The following is a 15,720-nucleotide window of genomic DNA, read 5'->3' on the forward strand; positions in this document are numbered from 1 at the left end:
TTTTCCCTACTGGGTTTATAGTTTTAAATTTTATTTAATCTTACATATCCTCCTATTACCACTTTCATAGCATGACAGTACTTATTATTCCTTCATTTATCTGATAAATAATTGTTCAAAAGATCAGGGTTTCTGTAAGATATATAACTTGGCTCCAAATCAACATATGAGAAGTAAGCTTTTGGGTGAAAAAGACATTAAAAATACACAATATATTTATGCTACCCCTCCCAGCAAAGAAAAAATTATAGACAAGGTTAGAGGAAAAACTCAGCTATCACTCTAAGTGAAAGAGAGAGAGATCTGGATGTAAGTAAAGCTTATATAATGATCAAATAAAATTATATTTTGAAAAACAAATCTCTATTTGAATACTGTGTTCCTAAAATGTAACATTTTAAATTCATGTTTAATGTTTTTGATTCCTTTCAGCAATTTTACCCGAAACAAACTGACGAGTTTGTCTAGGAAACATTTCCGTCACCTTGACTTGTCTGAACTGTAAGTAATGATTTTGTGTGGCATTTGGGGAAATGTTTTCAAAGGAAGGGGTAATTAAGTATTTTTCTTTTAATGAGTGATGTTGCAGATCTATTTTTATACCAAATTCTCAAAAAATGATTTCTCAAGTTTCAGTCTCTCAGTCTTTTATTCCTTCAAGGTTTATTATCTCTCATTTTTAAAATTCAGTAATTAAAAAAATAGAAATCTCAGTAGTGACATATCATTTCTGATTCATTTAAATGTTGATTTTACATAAATAATTTCTGGTACAGGGAAAAAAGAGAAAAAGAAGGGGGCTTTGTGTGAAAACGGCTGTATGCTTTATATCTCACAGCTTTGGTTTGGTTCCTGTTGGATCCAGGCCCTAAAGTCAAGCAAACCCATTCAAGGAGGAAATAAAAATGGGCAAAACTCTGCTCACTTTTGTCCATCTTAAGGATAGGGGACATTGGAGGAGAGGTAGTTGTTCTCTCTCCCCACCCATCTCTGTGAGATTTTCTTCCAGATCTGTTATTGCATTCAATATTTATTTTTAAGTCCCATTTTCTTCTGTTGTAAAATGATAGAAAACGTATTGAAAGGTGTTGATGACTAACAGCCAGGATTTCCAAGTGAGCTCCATTCCTTGCATTGTCCCCATTAAACAAATATGAACTGTTGCTATTCTTATGGTAAGGCACCTCAAAGCATCCTAATGCAGAGGCTTTGTGGGGCAGATGTGGGCCCAGGAAGAGGCCTTTGAAGATTAGGCAATGGCATTTGCTTAAACTCTATGTTGCCTGAATTGTGGAGTCTTTTTATGAAGATCCATCCTTATTCACAAGGAAATTGTGCAGATTGGAAGATGTCACTGCTGGAGAGACAACAAGTTAATAGGTGTAATGGGTGTTATATGGTGAAAGTCTTGGCAATTGAGAATTATTTGGAATAAAGTGAATTCAGGGCATTGAAGCACTAATGCTTCTAACACAGGAATAGGCATGACAAACTAAAGGAAGATACATGAGATAGGGTAAAGTACTTGGTGTGAAAATTTTGGGCAACATTGTGTAAAATTTTCTTGCTGGATTAAAAATTAGAGTTTCAATTTCAAATTTATGTCTCAATATTCTTCTTGAAGCATATTTAATCAATTAATTCAACAAATGTTAATTGTGTACCTATTACAAATCAAAATGATATGGCACAGGGCCATGGGGATAAAGGGAGAAAAGTTTCTATGTTCCTGGATTCTGTTATCCAGTGGGAGAGGTAGAAACCTAAAGATAAAAGTGTAATGTGCTGTCATAATCATTGAGCTTGCATAGTAAGCTGGAGAAAGAAGCCAGCTGTGCACCAGTGTTGTGTTGTCATATGAACATTGCTGTATTCATAATTGAAACATTCCTTTCCTTCTTTATCCCTTCTGCTGAGTTAATGATATCTTCTTTTAGAAAGACTCTTTAGTTTTGCATGTACTCAGAGCTCCAGGAAGCATTTTGGATTAGTGGGGTTTAAACTGGTGGTGGGTCTTTTCTGCATTCTATTCCATATCTCATAACATCAAATCCCATTTTGGTGTTGGAGGGATACTTGGAGGTGATCAAGCAGACACAAATTAAATGAGTCTACCATGACCACATTTTCCCCTAAGAAACTCCTGGAAAAGTCTCCAGGGATCCCTGAGATTCTTAGAACCCAACCAGAAAACCACAGGAGTAAATGATGTTGCAAAGCCCAGGTCCTGTCTTCACGGAAATCTTAAGTATTGTGGTTAATGCCAGGCAGAGTCTATGTAACGATTTTAAATGGCCTCATTTAAAGGCTCATTACCATAAATGGAATTCATCTTAAATAGGCCACTGAGTATTATAAATAAGCATTTAAAGATTTTTTTTTCCTTGTGGTTTTTATTTTCCTCTTGACTACTTCCTCTTTTACCCATTGCAGGCCACAGGAGTCCAGGCAGCATGGCTGAGGTCTGAATGGCGGTGGCTTTCCACCCACAGTGGTCTAACACAGCTCAATCTGCAGCTCAGTTGCCTTGCCCTCAGAATAGCTTGCTCTGTGTGTGTGTGTGTGTGTGTGTGTGTGTGAAGGAGGTCTACAGCTTCCTTTCAGGTTCTCTCTCTCACCTTTACTCCAGCTATCTTGAATCAATGAAACTGACTGTGATTGTATAATGCAGAAAGCTAGGGGTGCCAGCCTTCTGGCATTCACAATTTAGTCTTAGCTTTGTACTTACAGTCTCATTTTAAATTGAGATGAAATTGTTCTGCCCCCTGCTGAAGTTTGAGCTTAGAAAGTGGTAACACTTGAGCCTTTAGCCTGGTCAGAAATAAGTATGTTAGCATTCCTGAAAACTTCTTGTTGGCATCCTTTTAATAACTCTATAATAACCATGATAAATTTGTCATGGCACCTTATTTTCCCCATGTTATGAGATGTTCTTTTCTATCCTATATTTTGGCTATTTCTGTCTCTATCTTGTTTCCCCTGTTATTCTGTAAGGTCTTCTATCATTCTCCAGTGCTGTCTGCATATAGGAGATGCTCCGTAAGTATCAGATAAATGAAGGAATAATAAGTACTGTCATGCTATGAAAGTGGTATGACTTCCAAGCATTGCTGGCTAGAAAGAATTCATAATGTTGTAGTATTTTACAAGCACTAATGTAGCTAAAATGGAAAAAGGAACTTGATCTGTTGTCATTTTTGTTCCCTGTAGGATCCTGGTGGGCAATCCATTTACATGCTCCTGTGACATTATGTGGATCAAGACTCTCCAAGAGGCTAAATCCAGTCCAGACACTCAGGATTTGTACTGCCTGAATGAAAGCAGCAAGAATATTCCCCTGGCAAACCTGCAGATACCCAATTGTGGTAATTTATTTTTAAATCAATGTGTTCTAGTTGCTATTAATTATTCTCATTGCCTTGGTGCGGTAGTCTGGGAAAATTACCACTACCTGGATTGTATATAGTATTCTGTTGATGCCTCCAGTGACTCAGACAACATTTATGTGCAGTGTGGAGTAATCTTTGCAAGTAGAATATTAATTCAGAGTGGATGGCTGTAAAGTGCATAGAGAAAAAGTACACTGCTTATTCTTTTTGTTTGTTTGTTCATTTGCTTATTTGTTCGTATTTGTTTTTCCATCTATCCATCCATCCGTTTATCCACCCATCCATCTGTGCAAAAACTATCTGCTAAAAGTGTGGCACTTCTCTGGCCACATATACCCTTGGATGGCACCCAGGCCAAGGATCTCAGGGTGATGAAAGTGTCCTGGCAGCACAAGCAAATCCAATTCAATCCAGCACATTCCCTTAAACTTGTCTTACTGCCAGAGGTCTGTGTCTCTTGATGGGGTGCCCCAAGTCTGCCATGCCACGTGCTTCTCCCCATGTCTGGATTTAAGATCTCCTACTTTACCGTCATCCCCTATTCCTCTTCCCAGCGTTTTCATCTCCAACATTTAAAAGGGCACCGAATGGCAAAATCAGAGCTCATGTGAGTGCTAGTGAGTTATAAGGGAGGAATAGCAAAGTGTTCTGCTAGGATTTTACTAGTCTTCAGTGATGTACCTCTACAATACCCACACATGCATGTTACTCCCCCATTGACATTTGAATCGGTTAGTCAACCAGTTAACAAGTTCACAAACAATTATGTTTGATCTTCTGGCCTAGTGGCTGGTGACACAGCAGAAAGCCATGTAGCACCTGGTTCTTGTGCACAAGGAATCTGTGTATTAATCACAAACAACCGATTCTTTGTTTTCGGAAGACCCTATTATTCGAGGTCTATTTTTTATTTAAGAAAAATGGAGCTGCTGCACACGCTTTGTAGGAATGCGATAAAAATAAAGATATGAGTCTGTTTCTTACCCTGAATGACCTTAGAAGACGGCCCTGACCCTTCCCACAGATTTTTCTGTCACAAATAGAGTCCTTTGGTTTCATAATGGGGGAATAAGGCTTTATTCTCTTGCCAACCTCTGTCAGTTTTCTTTGCTAGCTAACACTTAAAAAATAAAAAAACTTTTAATATGTGTCTTTTCCTGATTGATAAGAGGGTAACTGTTCTCTGTTCTGGTGCAAATTTGTACTGCTGAGAGAAATTGCCTAGAGGGACAAGAAATTCAATGTTGAGTCACCTGGCCTTTTGGCCAGCTCCCAAATCCCCATGGCAGTTGTGGCCACATTGGTTCAGCAACCACTGAGAGGAAAAGAGAGAAAGCATCTGACTCTTGCTCTGATTTCACAAACTGCCTCTTAACAGACGTCTGCTTTGTCCTTGCCTGAAACCAATTTCATTTTTTTCCATTTTAATTTTTGGTTGTGTTGTCTTGGCAGCATTCCGGGAATGCACCCCGCCTTACGTGTTATTGCTCGGCCATTGTGATGGGGATAGGGGACGTGTAGGGAGTGAACTGGTCCTCATTTTTCCTAAACAGTTTGTCAGTTTTCAGTCATTTTTTATTTCTGTTTTCTACAAATTAGTCAATGAATTGTGTGTCTAAGAGTGAGGTTTTGAATCTACTGTAATGAGGGCATGGGCTCAATTGATCGATTAGGACTGAATGGTTACATTCACGGTAACATTCACAATTCATTTCAATGTCAAGGATGCTTTTCAAAAAGCAACATTACAGAAGAGTGTGGCAAGTGAATCGACAGACTTATTTTTCCTATCATTTTTGTGTTCTTAACTGTTTTGTTCTTTCCCTTTTAATTTTTATTCTCTTTCAAGTGTTTTACTTTTTATAATTGCATGTATTATATTGATATGTCTTGTTGCAAAAGTAATTTCCTACATTACACATATGATGTTTGTCTTTTTCTTGCCTAACCATTTCTCCTAACCATTTCAGGTCAGTAGTCATAGATCTGTCATATTCTTTTTAACCATTACGTGAAATTCATGATACAATGTGTCTTAATTAATTAAGTGTTCCATATTGACGAGCATTTTGCTTATTTTCCATTTTTTCAATACTGCAAAAATGTTTCAGCAAGCATCCTTATTCATGCTTTTTACACATATGTACAAGTGCAAAGGTTTTTCTAGAATACACAGAAAGAAGCAGAATTGTTGGTTTATGTGGTTTGCACATGAAAAAATGGCTGTATCTATTTATGCCCACCCTAACAAGGTATACCTTGATATTAGTAAACTTGTTAGTGTTTGTCTTTCTAAAAACTGCTGTCATGGCTTTTGAGTTTGCATTTTCCTGGTTACTATTGAGTATCTTATATGTTTATTGGACTGTGTTTATGCTTCAGTAAATTTCCTGTTTATATCCTTTGTCTATTTTTCTGTAGAGTTTTTCTGTTTCTTTACTTTCATTGTTCTTTGTTTTTTCTTAATTGTTTGAAAGTGATAAATATTCTCTTTTTTAAAAAGTCTATAATACTGAAATATTTTCTGCACAAATTTAAATATGTATTTTCTGCATAGAGATAACCACCAATAAGGCAGAAAAAATATTTTTGCTTCCCTTTACTTCTCCTCCCAGCTCTCAGTTTGTTATCATCTGGGATTTTATTTTTGTATTGTTACCTGGCTTTTTTGAAGATGTCATATTTCTTTGTATGTCATAGACTTTTGTGTCTTACTGTGTTCTTTTGGTGTGATTGTTCTTTTTGCTGGAGTGTATCTTCTAATACTTCTTTCATAGAAATTAAAAAAATAAAATCAAGTTCTTGGGTGGTGGGAAATTGGCCTGTATTTTTTCTTCTCAGTGGAATTTGCTGAGTAAAAATTTATAGGCTCAAAAACTCAGAACTTTGAAGATATTGCACCATATTCTTTTTGTATTGAGTGTTGCTGATGAGAAGTCTGAGGTCAGTCTGTTGCTTGCTCTTTCTAGGTAAACTGTGCTTTTTATATTTTTTCCCCTCTAGAAGTTTTGAGAATTTACTCCTTATCCATGTTATTCTTAAATTTCACCACAACGTAACTAGATGTGGGTTTTTTTTTTTTTAATTCTGCTTATTGTGAGGGATACCTTTTCAATGTGTGGGTTCATGTCTTCAGTTCTGGAAAAATTTTCTTATTGATTTGCTCAATGTATTCTTTCCATTTATTCTTTCATTCAGGAATTGACATTGGATAGATATTTACACTTTTGGCTCCACCCATGCTGGCCACCCTTTCCTTAGTAGTTTCCATCTGCTTGTCCTTGTGTACCGCATTATGGGAGAATTGGTTTACTCATTACTTAGCTTTTCAGCTGTTTCTCCAGCTGCTGATTTTTTTTCCTTTCAACCACTGATGATCAATTTCCACAATCTCTTGTGAGTCATTTTTTTTGTGACTGAAATGCCCTTCTCCATACCGGGGTTTGCTACATCAGCAGGGACTCCTGCAATCCTGCCTCTACTTTTCGGTCCTTTGAAAGCCTCACTATTTTGTGAAGCACATGGTTATGTGTCCACTTGGGGCTGTGCTGCTTTTCATTAATCCTCTTCTGCTTTCTCTCGCTCAGGAGTTCTTTATAGTTTCTTCTCCATCAGCGATGTGCCTTCTCACTTTCCAACTTTGTTCTGGGTTTTAAGAAAAATATTGAGTATCACTTCTGGATATCTGGGATAAGAAAGGGAGCCTTCACTTTGGGGCTTAGTCATGTATTAATTTTCTTTTGATGGTTTCCCAACTTTGGTTCTTTCAGGAGAAGTTATAATCTAGACAGAAAATGACACTAGAATGTTGGATTTAAATTCTCTGGAATTCTGTGTTGAAGAAACCAGATAATAACACGCCAATATCTTCAAGTTAGATAAGTCTTCAAGTCTTGTTTGAAAAAAATGAATTTATGGTCAGCTGGCTTTTTCTTTTACATATACTTTAAAAACACATCTGTTGTGTTTATGTCACAGATTTGAAGTTCATCTTATTTCCACACTTTTTTGGGGGGGTAAAACTTTTTAGCTAACTCTGAATCAGTGAAGACCATGGTCTTGTGTGTGTCATCTTTGTAAACCAACAATTTGCCAACTACTGTGGCCATTGTATTTAGTTTGCAATTGGTACTATTTTTATTTCAATGAAAAAGAAGAGCTGCTGAGATTTTATTTGTTTGTAAGATGAATTTTCTTTAAAAGTTTCCCTTGTTAGTATTTCATCATAGAGATATTATATGGAGAACAAGTTCTCTACATTTTATATGCAAATATGCATATTCCATGGTGCCTGCTGTACTCCTTGATCATAACAGGCATTTGATGAAGGTTTGCTGAATTAACAAATGCATGAACCATATCATATTAATGTTCATATTGGACCAGGTTTTTAATATAATGGTGTGAACGTTTCAGTTAATTAAAAATAACTTACATACATTATTTTAGCCAAATTATTCTATAGTTTAGTATTTTTTCATTATTTTTGAAATTTTTATCTTGATGGCATTTTTGAGAGAGTCTCATTTCTTCTTTTTTCTTTATATCCTTAGAGATTAATCGAGCATGATAGATGGAGCTGGGAAGTTGAACTGCATCATTCTCGTTAATAGTGCAGTCAAAATGCCTCACAATATTTTTCTAACAGTCCCCTCCTGCTGTGAATTACTGTAAATTTATTCATGCTGTAAAACAAGTGGTGGTTCATTTCTTCAAACGGCCCTTCTAAACCTTAGAAAAACTTTGTTAATTGCAAGGCAAGAGAACATTTTCATATAACATTTCCACATTAATTGGAATAAAGAGGTGCTATGAGCAGTGGTTCTGAAGACTGAAACAGAATCATGTAAGTGCTGGTGAAGAAAGCTGATTTGGCCAGGCTGTGCTGATTATCATCTCGTATAAAAAATCTCCCTGCTACTTCTTCAAGTGTTTCTAATGAAATTATTTATCTCATGTAGTATTTTCTTTTTAATTTCTGCTCAATTCCTGCACACTTAGATGATTTTCAGCAGTTAGTCTTGCAGTAGAAACCTTTCAGTCACCTCCCCTGGCATAATGGGATTATTAAGGAGAAGTGGATGTTATATTTTAATTTTAAAAAATACTATCATTATTATTTAAATCTTATCTGAGAGCTTCTTCAGCAAGTGTTAATAGTACATGAAATGCTCTGTCTTAAGTTGATGGCAAATACATTTAAGAAAGGCAGTATTCCTCTGGGTCATATCAAAAGAATCCCTGCACCTATTTTACTAGTAACTAGTTACCACACAGAATAATAGTCCCACAGTGAATATAAGGTGGCAATTCACTTGTTGGTTGAAGAACTGTGCAGTTACTATATAAACCATCCTTAATGGTCCCATGGATTGAAATCAGACTTGCCTTTGATTTCCTTCCTATTTATTAGGACAATTTCAGTTTTCCACTTTTCCAACCTTCCAACTTTTAATGTAGAAGCTTTTAAAGGCACATCGACAAAATACTATTTATGATAGTGAAGGTCAGTTCACAGGTGCCCAGGAGGAGAGGCCGGGTTCCTTGAGATAAATTGAATTTAATGATTTATTTTTAAGAATTACTTTTGGTTTCAACCACAGTTTGTAGCACATATGTCTGTGTAGCATATTTGTACATACTCCTTCTTTTGTTCGTGTTGAACCAAGAAAATAGACTGGTAGTAATTCTACTTTGTTAACACTCCCAGATTAAAAGAATATGCTATATTAATGCTCTATGTGGAAGTTAGAGTGATATGAAACATTATTTTCTCAGCAACTTAGTTGGATTGGCTTTCTTCCCTGAAAACCACACACAAAGGCTATTTTAGTGTACTGCTTTGGTTTAATTTTCTTAGAGATCAGGTTTTATCTCCTAAATCAAGCAAACCACACAGTGGATCGTTGTTTTTCTTTATCTTCTTAGAATGTCAAATGAAGTTGTTTTTTTCTCATCTGTCAACTGCTGTTTAAATTTTTGTGTTTAGAAGTTATGTAGTACCTGTCACTATTGTGACATGGCTCACATGTGTTTAGAAGTGCAGTTTCAAATTTGAGCTTGCAAAGTCATTTTGCTAACTTTCTGTCATTTTTCCTACCAGGTATAAAGCAATCACTTCTAAATAGGTCAGGCTCATTTTGGCTTCATTCCTGGTTGTGGAATATAGCTGTTCAGGAGGCAAAGAACTTGGAAGATATGACAAGGAGATAGAAGGGTAGAGGGGAAGGTTATAGGGTTTTAGTATTCTGTTGAGAGAGAATTAAGAGATAGGTCAAGTGTTTATTTGTTTTAAGTTCTGTTATGTGTGCACAAATAGAAGTGAGAGGAGAGAAGGCAGAGAACAGACAACATTATAATTTACTTGAATACTTTTATACATGTGGAATGATGACCCAACATGAAATGAACAGAGCTCAGGATCACTGAAGCAAGCTGAAAACAAACACAAGCAAGACCTACTGGTGATTACTAAAAAATGTTAGTAAAACCCAACCTTAACCCATCTTATTTGTTGCCAAACTGGGTTAATCCAAAATGACTAGAGATTTGTTTTTCCTTAAGAGAAAGTGAGGGCCTACACACTTTGAATGAGTGATTGAAGCACCTAGTCAATTTGGTCAACTCTCAAGAAGTATGCACTAATAGGTGGAAGCAGAGACAAGGAAGATCCCAGCAAAGGAGGCAGCCAGAATGCTCTGGTTAAGGCCCTGGACAGACAGATGTGGGCCAGGGCCAACCCCACTGACTAGCTATTTAGTCATAATACTTGATAGCCTTAACTTCTTCATCTGGAAATAGAAATATTAATGGCACCTACTTTCTAGGATATTTAGGATGACTGATAAGGTGATAAACGGAAAATATTTAAAACAGAGTCTAGCACATACTAAGTACCCAATAAATAATAGCTATTACTATCATCAACAAGAATAGTTAGATTTAAATGTATTTTACATCTGAATTTAAATATATGTATATCTTATATTTTGTCAAATTGCTTGAAATGAAAATAAAGCCACAACAAACATTACAATCAAAGAACTGATTATGTACTCAAATCTGCTTGGGGAATGTAAGATCAATGGAATTCAAATGGATTTCTTTATAGCAGGAGTTCTCAGAACTTTTAATTTTCTAATGTGCATTGTGAACATCCAGAGCTTCTTACAGAGCCTCCTTCTCCTTCTCCTTCTTCCTCTTCCCCTTCCTCTTCTTCCTCCTCTTCTTCCTCTTCTTCTTCTTTCTTCTTCCTTTTTTTTTTGTAATCTTGGATTTTTTTCCCTCTAGAATCTCAATAAATTAGAGTTCTATAAGACACACTTTGGGGAAAATTTGATGGACAACTCAGGTCCATATCAGATTTAAGAATAATAGTTGTAGGAACAAAAGCCCTTTGAACAATTGCCCGACACTTATGGTCTAAATCCCTGTCCTTCCAAGTGTGTTCTGTGGAACAGAGAGTTTGCTAGAAATGCAAATTCTTAAGCCCCAACTCAGACATATTGGAAAAGAAGCTACATCTTTAACAAGATACCCTGGTGATTCATACACACAATAGAGTTGTGTGTATGAATATTCTTACACACAACTTTGTGTGTAAGCTTTGGTGTAAAGAAAAGCTTTGGGAAGCTTTGGTGTAAAGAAAGTCAACATTTTCACTGCCTGGTTGATGATTTTCTGCTGAGGTCTACAGGCCAGTACATCCTTCCTGAAGGAATCCAGATCAAGAGACATTTACACAGAGGTATCTGTCTGCCTGGGAAGCTGGTCATCTCCGATCTCCAACGAGGTTCCCCAGAGTGCAAAGGAAGACAGCTGTAGGGCTTAGAGTCAGGATCCTTTTACAGTAGAGCTAGCAGCTCTTGGAAACGTTGCTGGGCTTTGCTGTGTACTTGTGCCGATTTCAAATCTTGTTAAGCCAAGAAGTAGTGCCTGGCAAATGGTTGATCCCGCCTTGGCTATTCATGCTTCCCAATTCATTTTTATTGTGCTAATTAAACCTCAAGTGATATTTCAAGTACAGATTGTTTTTTCCATTATTGAATCTTTGGCCAGCATATTAACGCTGTAGAATTAACGTGAGTCAGATGCTTACTTATTTGTGGAAGACTTTACATTTAAAAGATCAAGACTTGGCCGATTTTGCTCAGATTCCTTTGGAAACTGCGATGACAGGGTGATACAATTTCTCTATAAATAAAGGAGACTCACTCTTCTACAGAATAGACATGTAATTATTTTTAAATGAAATAATTCCTTTATCAAGGAATCATAAATACCACTTTATCAGTGGTATTTATGGTCCATGATGAAATGGATATGTACAGCTCGGGAGGTAGTGGTGAAGACCCTGACCTTTGAGTTCAAATTCTAGGTCTATATGTACTCGGACAATGTTGAATAATGTATTTGACTTTTCCAAAACTCATATACTTCATTAATTAAATGAGGGCAAAATACTTATCTTCAAGATTGGTTCTAAGGATGAGATAAAACAAGGTACTAGGCAAGAATATCTGGTTCAGTGAATGCCCAATAAATGATAATATTAGTATCACTATAATTAAATGCTTTTACAGCTGTTAATTATGTAAGCTTAAGTTTGAAAAAAAACCCACATTAGATTTTATAGGAAAAATTAACATTATGACTTAACATTTCCTACTGAGAATCTCTTTATTTTAACCTTTCTCTCCTCAGAATTTCCAAACTATTAGATACATTTATAAAGGTAGGAAATTCATCCCATGGGTTTGTACTTGAAATGCCAAGGTGGGTGTCTTTAGGCTTCATCAGTGGGGTCTGGCTATGGAGGGGGTCATACCTTGAGAACAAGCACCATGACGGGCCTTGACTCTGATGGTCACCCCAGAGTCAGCAGATAAATCTATAAATATAGAAAGTGGAAGAGTCGGCTGGGCACGGTGGCTCATACCTATAATCCTAGCACTTTGGGAGGCTGAGGCGGGTCGAGTGCCTGAGCTCAGGAGTTTGAGACCAGCCTGGGCAATGTGGCGAAACCGCATCTCTACCAAAAATACAAAAAATTAGTCAGGCGTGGTGGTGTGTGCCCATTATCCCAGCTACCCAGGAGGCTGAGGCACAAGAATCACTTGAACTCAGGAGGCAGAGGTTGCAGTGAGCAGAGATTGTGCCACTGCACTCCAGCCTGGTTGACAGAGCAAGACTATCTCAAAAAAAAAAAAAAAAAAAAAAAAAAAAGGGAGAGGGAGAGTCAACAAAGCACAAACACTTGCAAGCTGAAAAAGCAGATGGTTGAGTAGTAACTGACTTAAAGGGTGAGAATACTGGTTACCAAGTTGACAATGGAGAAAGCCAAGGGGAAACTTGGTTTATATGGCAGAACTACTACAATGCTTAGAGTGTGAGAGTACAGGTAACACCAAACACTGTATTGGTTGAAAGTCGGCTAAGCCCAGGTGACTGCACCTCTCCTGCCTCAGCAGAAAACCGGAGGCTTAATTATCTAAAGTGGATAAAACAAAGGTTCTGAGAAACTACAGATAGAGTGAGGCCATGGGAACCATAGAGAATATGATGGATTTACATACTGAATATTAATATTTCCAGACCTCTTTCTCCTCCAAGCAGGAAGTTGTAAGAGCATTATTTGAATAATTTGACCACCCCCTTCCTCAAAATGATTTCATGATCCTGACATCAGGTGGTACCTAGTAAATAGGCCAATAATATTGTCCTACAATGAAGCTGACAATTCATAAATTTGTGCGATGTTTCTAGTACCCCATTCTTAAAGATGTATGAACAGCCAGACATAATTGAGGAAAGCTTATAATTGAAAGATAAACACAAAAGCACCAAAGAGAGAAAGAGGAAAAAAATGCGAAAAACAAAGCTGATATAGAGAAAAGAAAAATTCAAGAAATGATTATAAATATATGATAGAAATCGTAAGAGATATTGCATCCATGGAACAAGAAGAGGGTGCTATAAAAAAAGAACACTCAGGAACAAAAGAAGGGCCTTGGGAATAAAAAATATGACAGAGGAATGAACAACCTTAAAAGGGGGCTTTAAAGGTTAATCTAAAAAAACTCTTTGCAAATAGAGCAAATAAATGAAAAGTTGGAAAATAGGAAAGGGTTAGAGAATTAAATGGACTATCTATAAGGTCCAACCTCCAAACAATAGTTCTAAGTGGTAAGAAAGCATGTGTTATAGTTATATTGGCACATTTTTTTCCTTTCATAGTGGTACATATAACGGTGTTGCAACCTGTAATTAATACCATTTTAAATTGGATGAAATAAAGTAAGTATTGCATATTAGATGGTTCTGGTGTTAGTAAGGCTTGCATACTCATAATACTCATAATAATCTTTTTTTTTTTTTGAGATGGAGTCTTGCACTGTTGCCCAGGCTGAAGTGCAATGGTGCGAGCTTGGCTCACTGCAAGCTCCGCCTCCCGGGTTCAAGCAATTCTCCTGCCTCAGCCTCCCAAGTAGCTGGGATTACAGGCACCCGCCACCACGCACGGCTAATTTTTTGTATTTTTTAGTAGAGATGGGGTTTCACTATGTTGTTTAGGCTGGTCTCCATCTCCTGACCTCGTGATCCACCCACCTCGGCCTCCCAAAGTGCTGGGATTACAGGCGTGAGCCACTGCACCCGGCCACATACTCATAATAATCTTTATGTCTCCATTGAGACAATTACAGCACATGAAAAAATGTGGAGACAGAGTATGTTGAATGTGGTGGGGGCCATGGGGAGGGCTGGCATTCTGTGTGTAAGCGAGCCTATATTTCATCTTCCACAGTGGGAGGTCAATAGATACTGCTGAAACAGGAAAACCAACAAGTAGCAATAAAGAATGATACTTAGTGATGAGCAGAGCAATACCAAAAGAAGAAGTTAAAAGAGATGAAATGGGTGCCTCAGGGAACACGAAATAGTGCCACATGGGTAAGGTGGGACTACTGTTTTTCACACATAGTAGCTTGAATCTTTTTCGTAAGTTTTATAGAATTATCAACTCTTGTGACTAAATATTTGATTTTTGAAAAACAAAATTAAGTATATACATATTTTTAAAAGTCACCCAGATTATGCCATTGACTTCAAGGAGATTTTTCACTAAGTAAGCCCATTTCTTCTATTTTGCCTTGACATGCTCTGTAATAAACTGAACAGCTTAATTGTCATAGAAGTTGTGAAGAAAACACATTGAGAAAAACAACAGACTCATCTAAGGCCACAAAGTTAGTATGTGCCAGGTTTAGGGTGTGGGGCTTGTATTACACTCTCTGTTAATCATTGTTATATATTTCATTGCCCTATATAACTCTGGCTATTAGGGGCTTTTTTTTTTTTTGAAACCCCATGAAAGATGTAACATTGGTCTCTATTGGATGCTTATGGGAAGGAAGAATTTGGAAGGGGGTCCCACTAGCCCCTGAAAGCCAGATCTTATTGGGGAACCCTCTCCCAGTGGTGGGATAACCATGAGATATAGACTGTACAAATCTTATTCCAGTCTGATTTCACTAATAAAGATGGCTTTGCTGGTAAGAATACATGATAAGAGAAAGGTTTATCCATAATAATGTGAAGACGAAGGGTCAGATATTGCCAGGTGGGTGGGTTAATTGCAATTTAACGGCTGTTGAAAATGAATCGCCTTCTTTGACCTCCAGGTTCTGATCTGAGTTGATGATGTATCATAGTTCTGCAAGACATAGCTGTCGGGTGACTATAGTCCCAAGCAGAGTTCCTGACACCAAGAGAGGGACGGGCTCCACTAGCAGGTCCTGACATATTGTTATACCCTCTAAGACATGCCTAAGTGTAAAAATTACCATGATTCTTATGCAGTTTAAAGCAGTGTCCACACTCAGTTGGTGTGATAATTTCATGAAGTGATAGCAGCATCCCTAAAATTACACATAGCTTTTGAAATATAAAAGTATAAAAATGATGCTTTGCTGGACTATTAAAAATGTTTATGAGGTTCAAAGTTTCATCTGATAAATACATTCTCAGAGTCTTTCCAATAAAAAAAAACTTTTCACTGAAATGAGTCCAACCCATTTTCATTATATTCCAAATAAGATAGCAATTTTACCTATAATATTTAACTATGATTTATATAACTTTGAAACTTTCTAACACTGCAATAGTTCAAACTGCCTGTCTTTGAAAAATGCTTTGAAACTACATTTTCTTCAATAGAATGAGTCTTTCAAAATCTGTGTCTGGTAAAGGGTTAGATTTGTGAGAGTTACTTAAGGCAAAAAACAGATTTTTGCAAAAACAAAATAGGTGCATCTCACCCTTTTGTGTTCTT

At 36.9% G+C, this 15,720-nt stretch overlaps 1 protein-coding gene across 20 annotated transcripts in view; it reads left to right on the forward strand.

Moving 5' to 3' along the window:
* The window catches only part of NTRK2 (neurotrophic receptor tyrosine kinase 2), a 544,938-nt gene that overhangs the window by 39,304 nt on the left and 489,914 nt on the right, over positions 1–15,720 (forward strand). For all 20 annotated transcript variants that reach the window (XM_034967489.3, XM_055091983.2, XM_055091981.2 and 17 more), the window contains 2 exons: positions 433–501; positions 3,211–3,365. In XM_034967489.3, coding sequence (XP_034823380.1) covers positions 433–501; positions 3,211–3,365 — 224 coding nt within the window. The remainder of the gene's footprint in view (positions 1–432; positions 502–3,210; positions 3,366–15,720) is intronic.

This window comes from Pan paniscus, chromosome 11 (genome assembly GCF_029289425.2).
Source record: "Pan paniscus chromosome 11, NHGRI_mPanPan1-v2.0_pri, whole genome shotgun sequence".
Classification (NCBI taxonomy): Eukaryota; Metazoa; Chordata; class Mammalia; order Primates; family Hominidae; genus Pan; species Pan paniscus.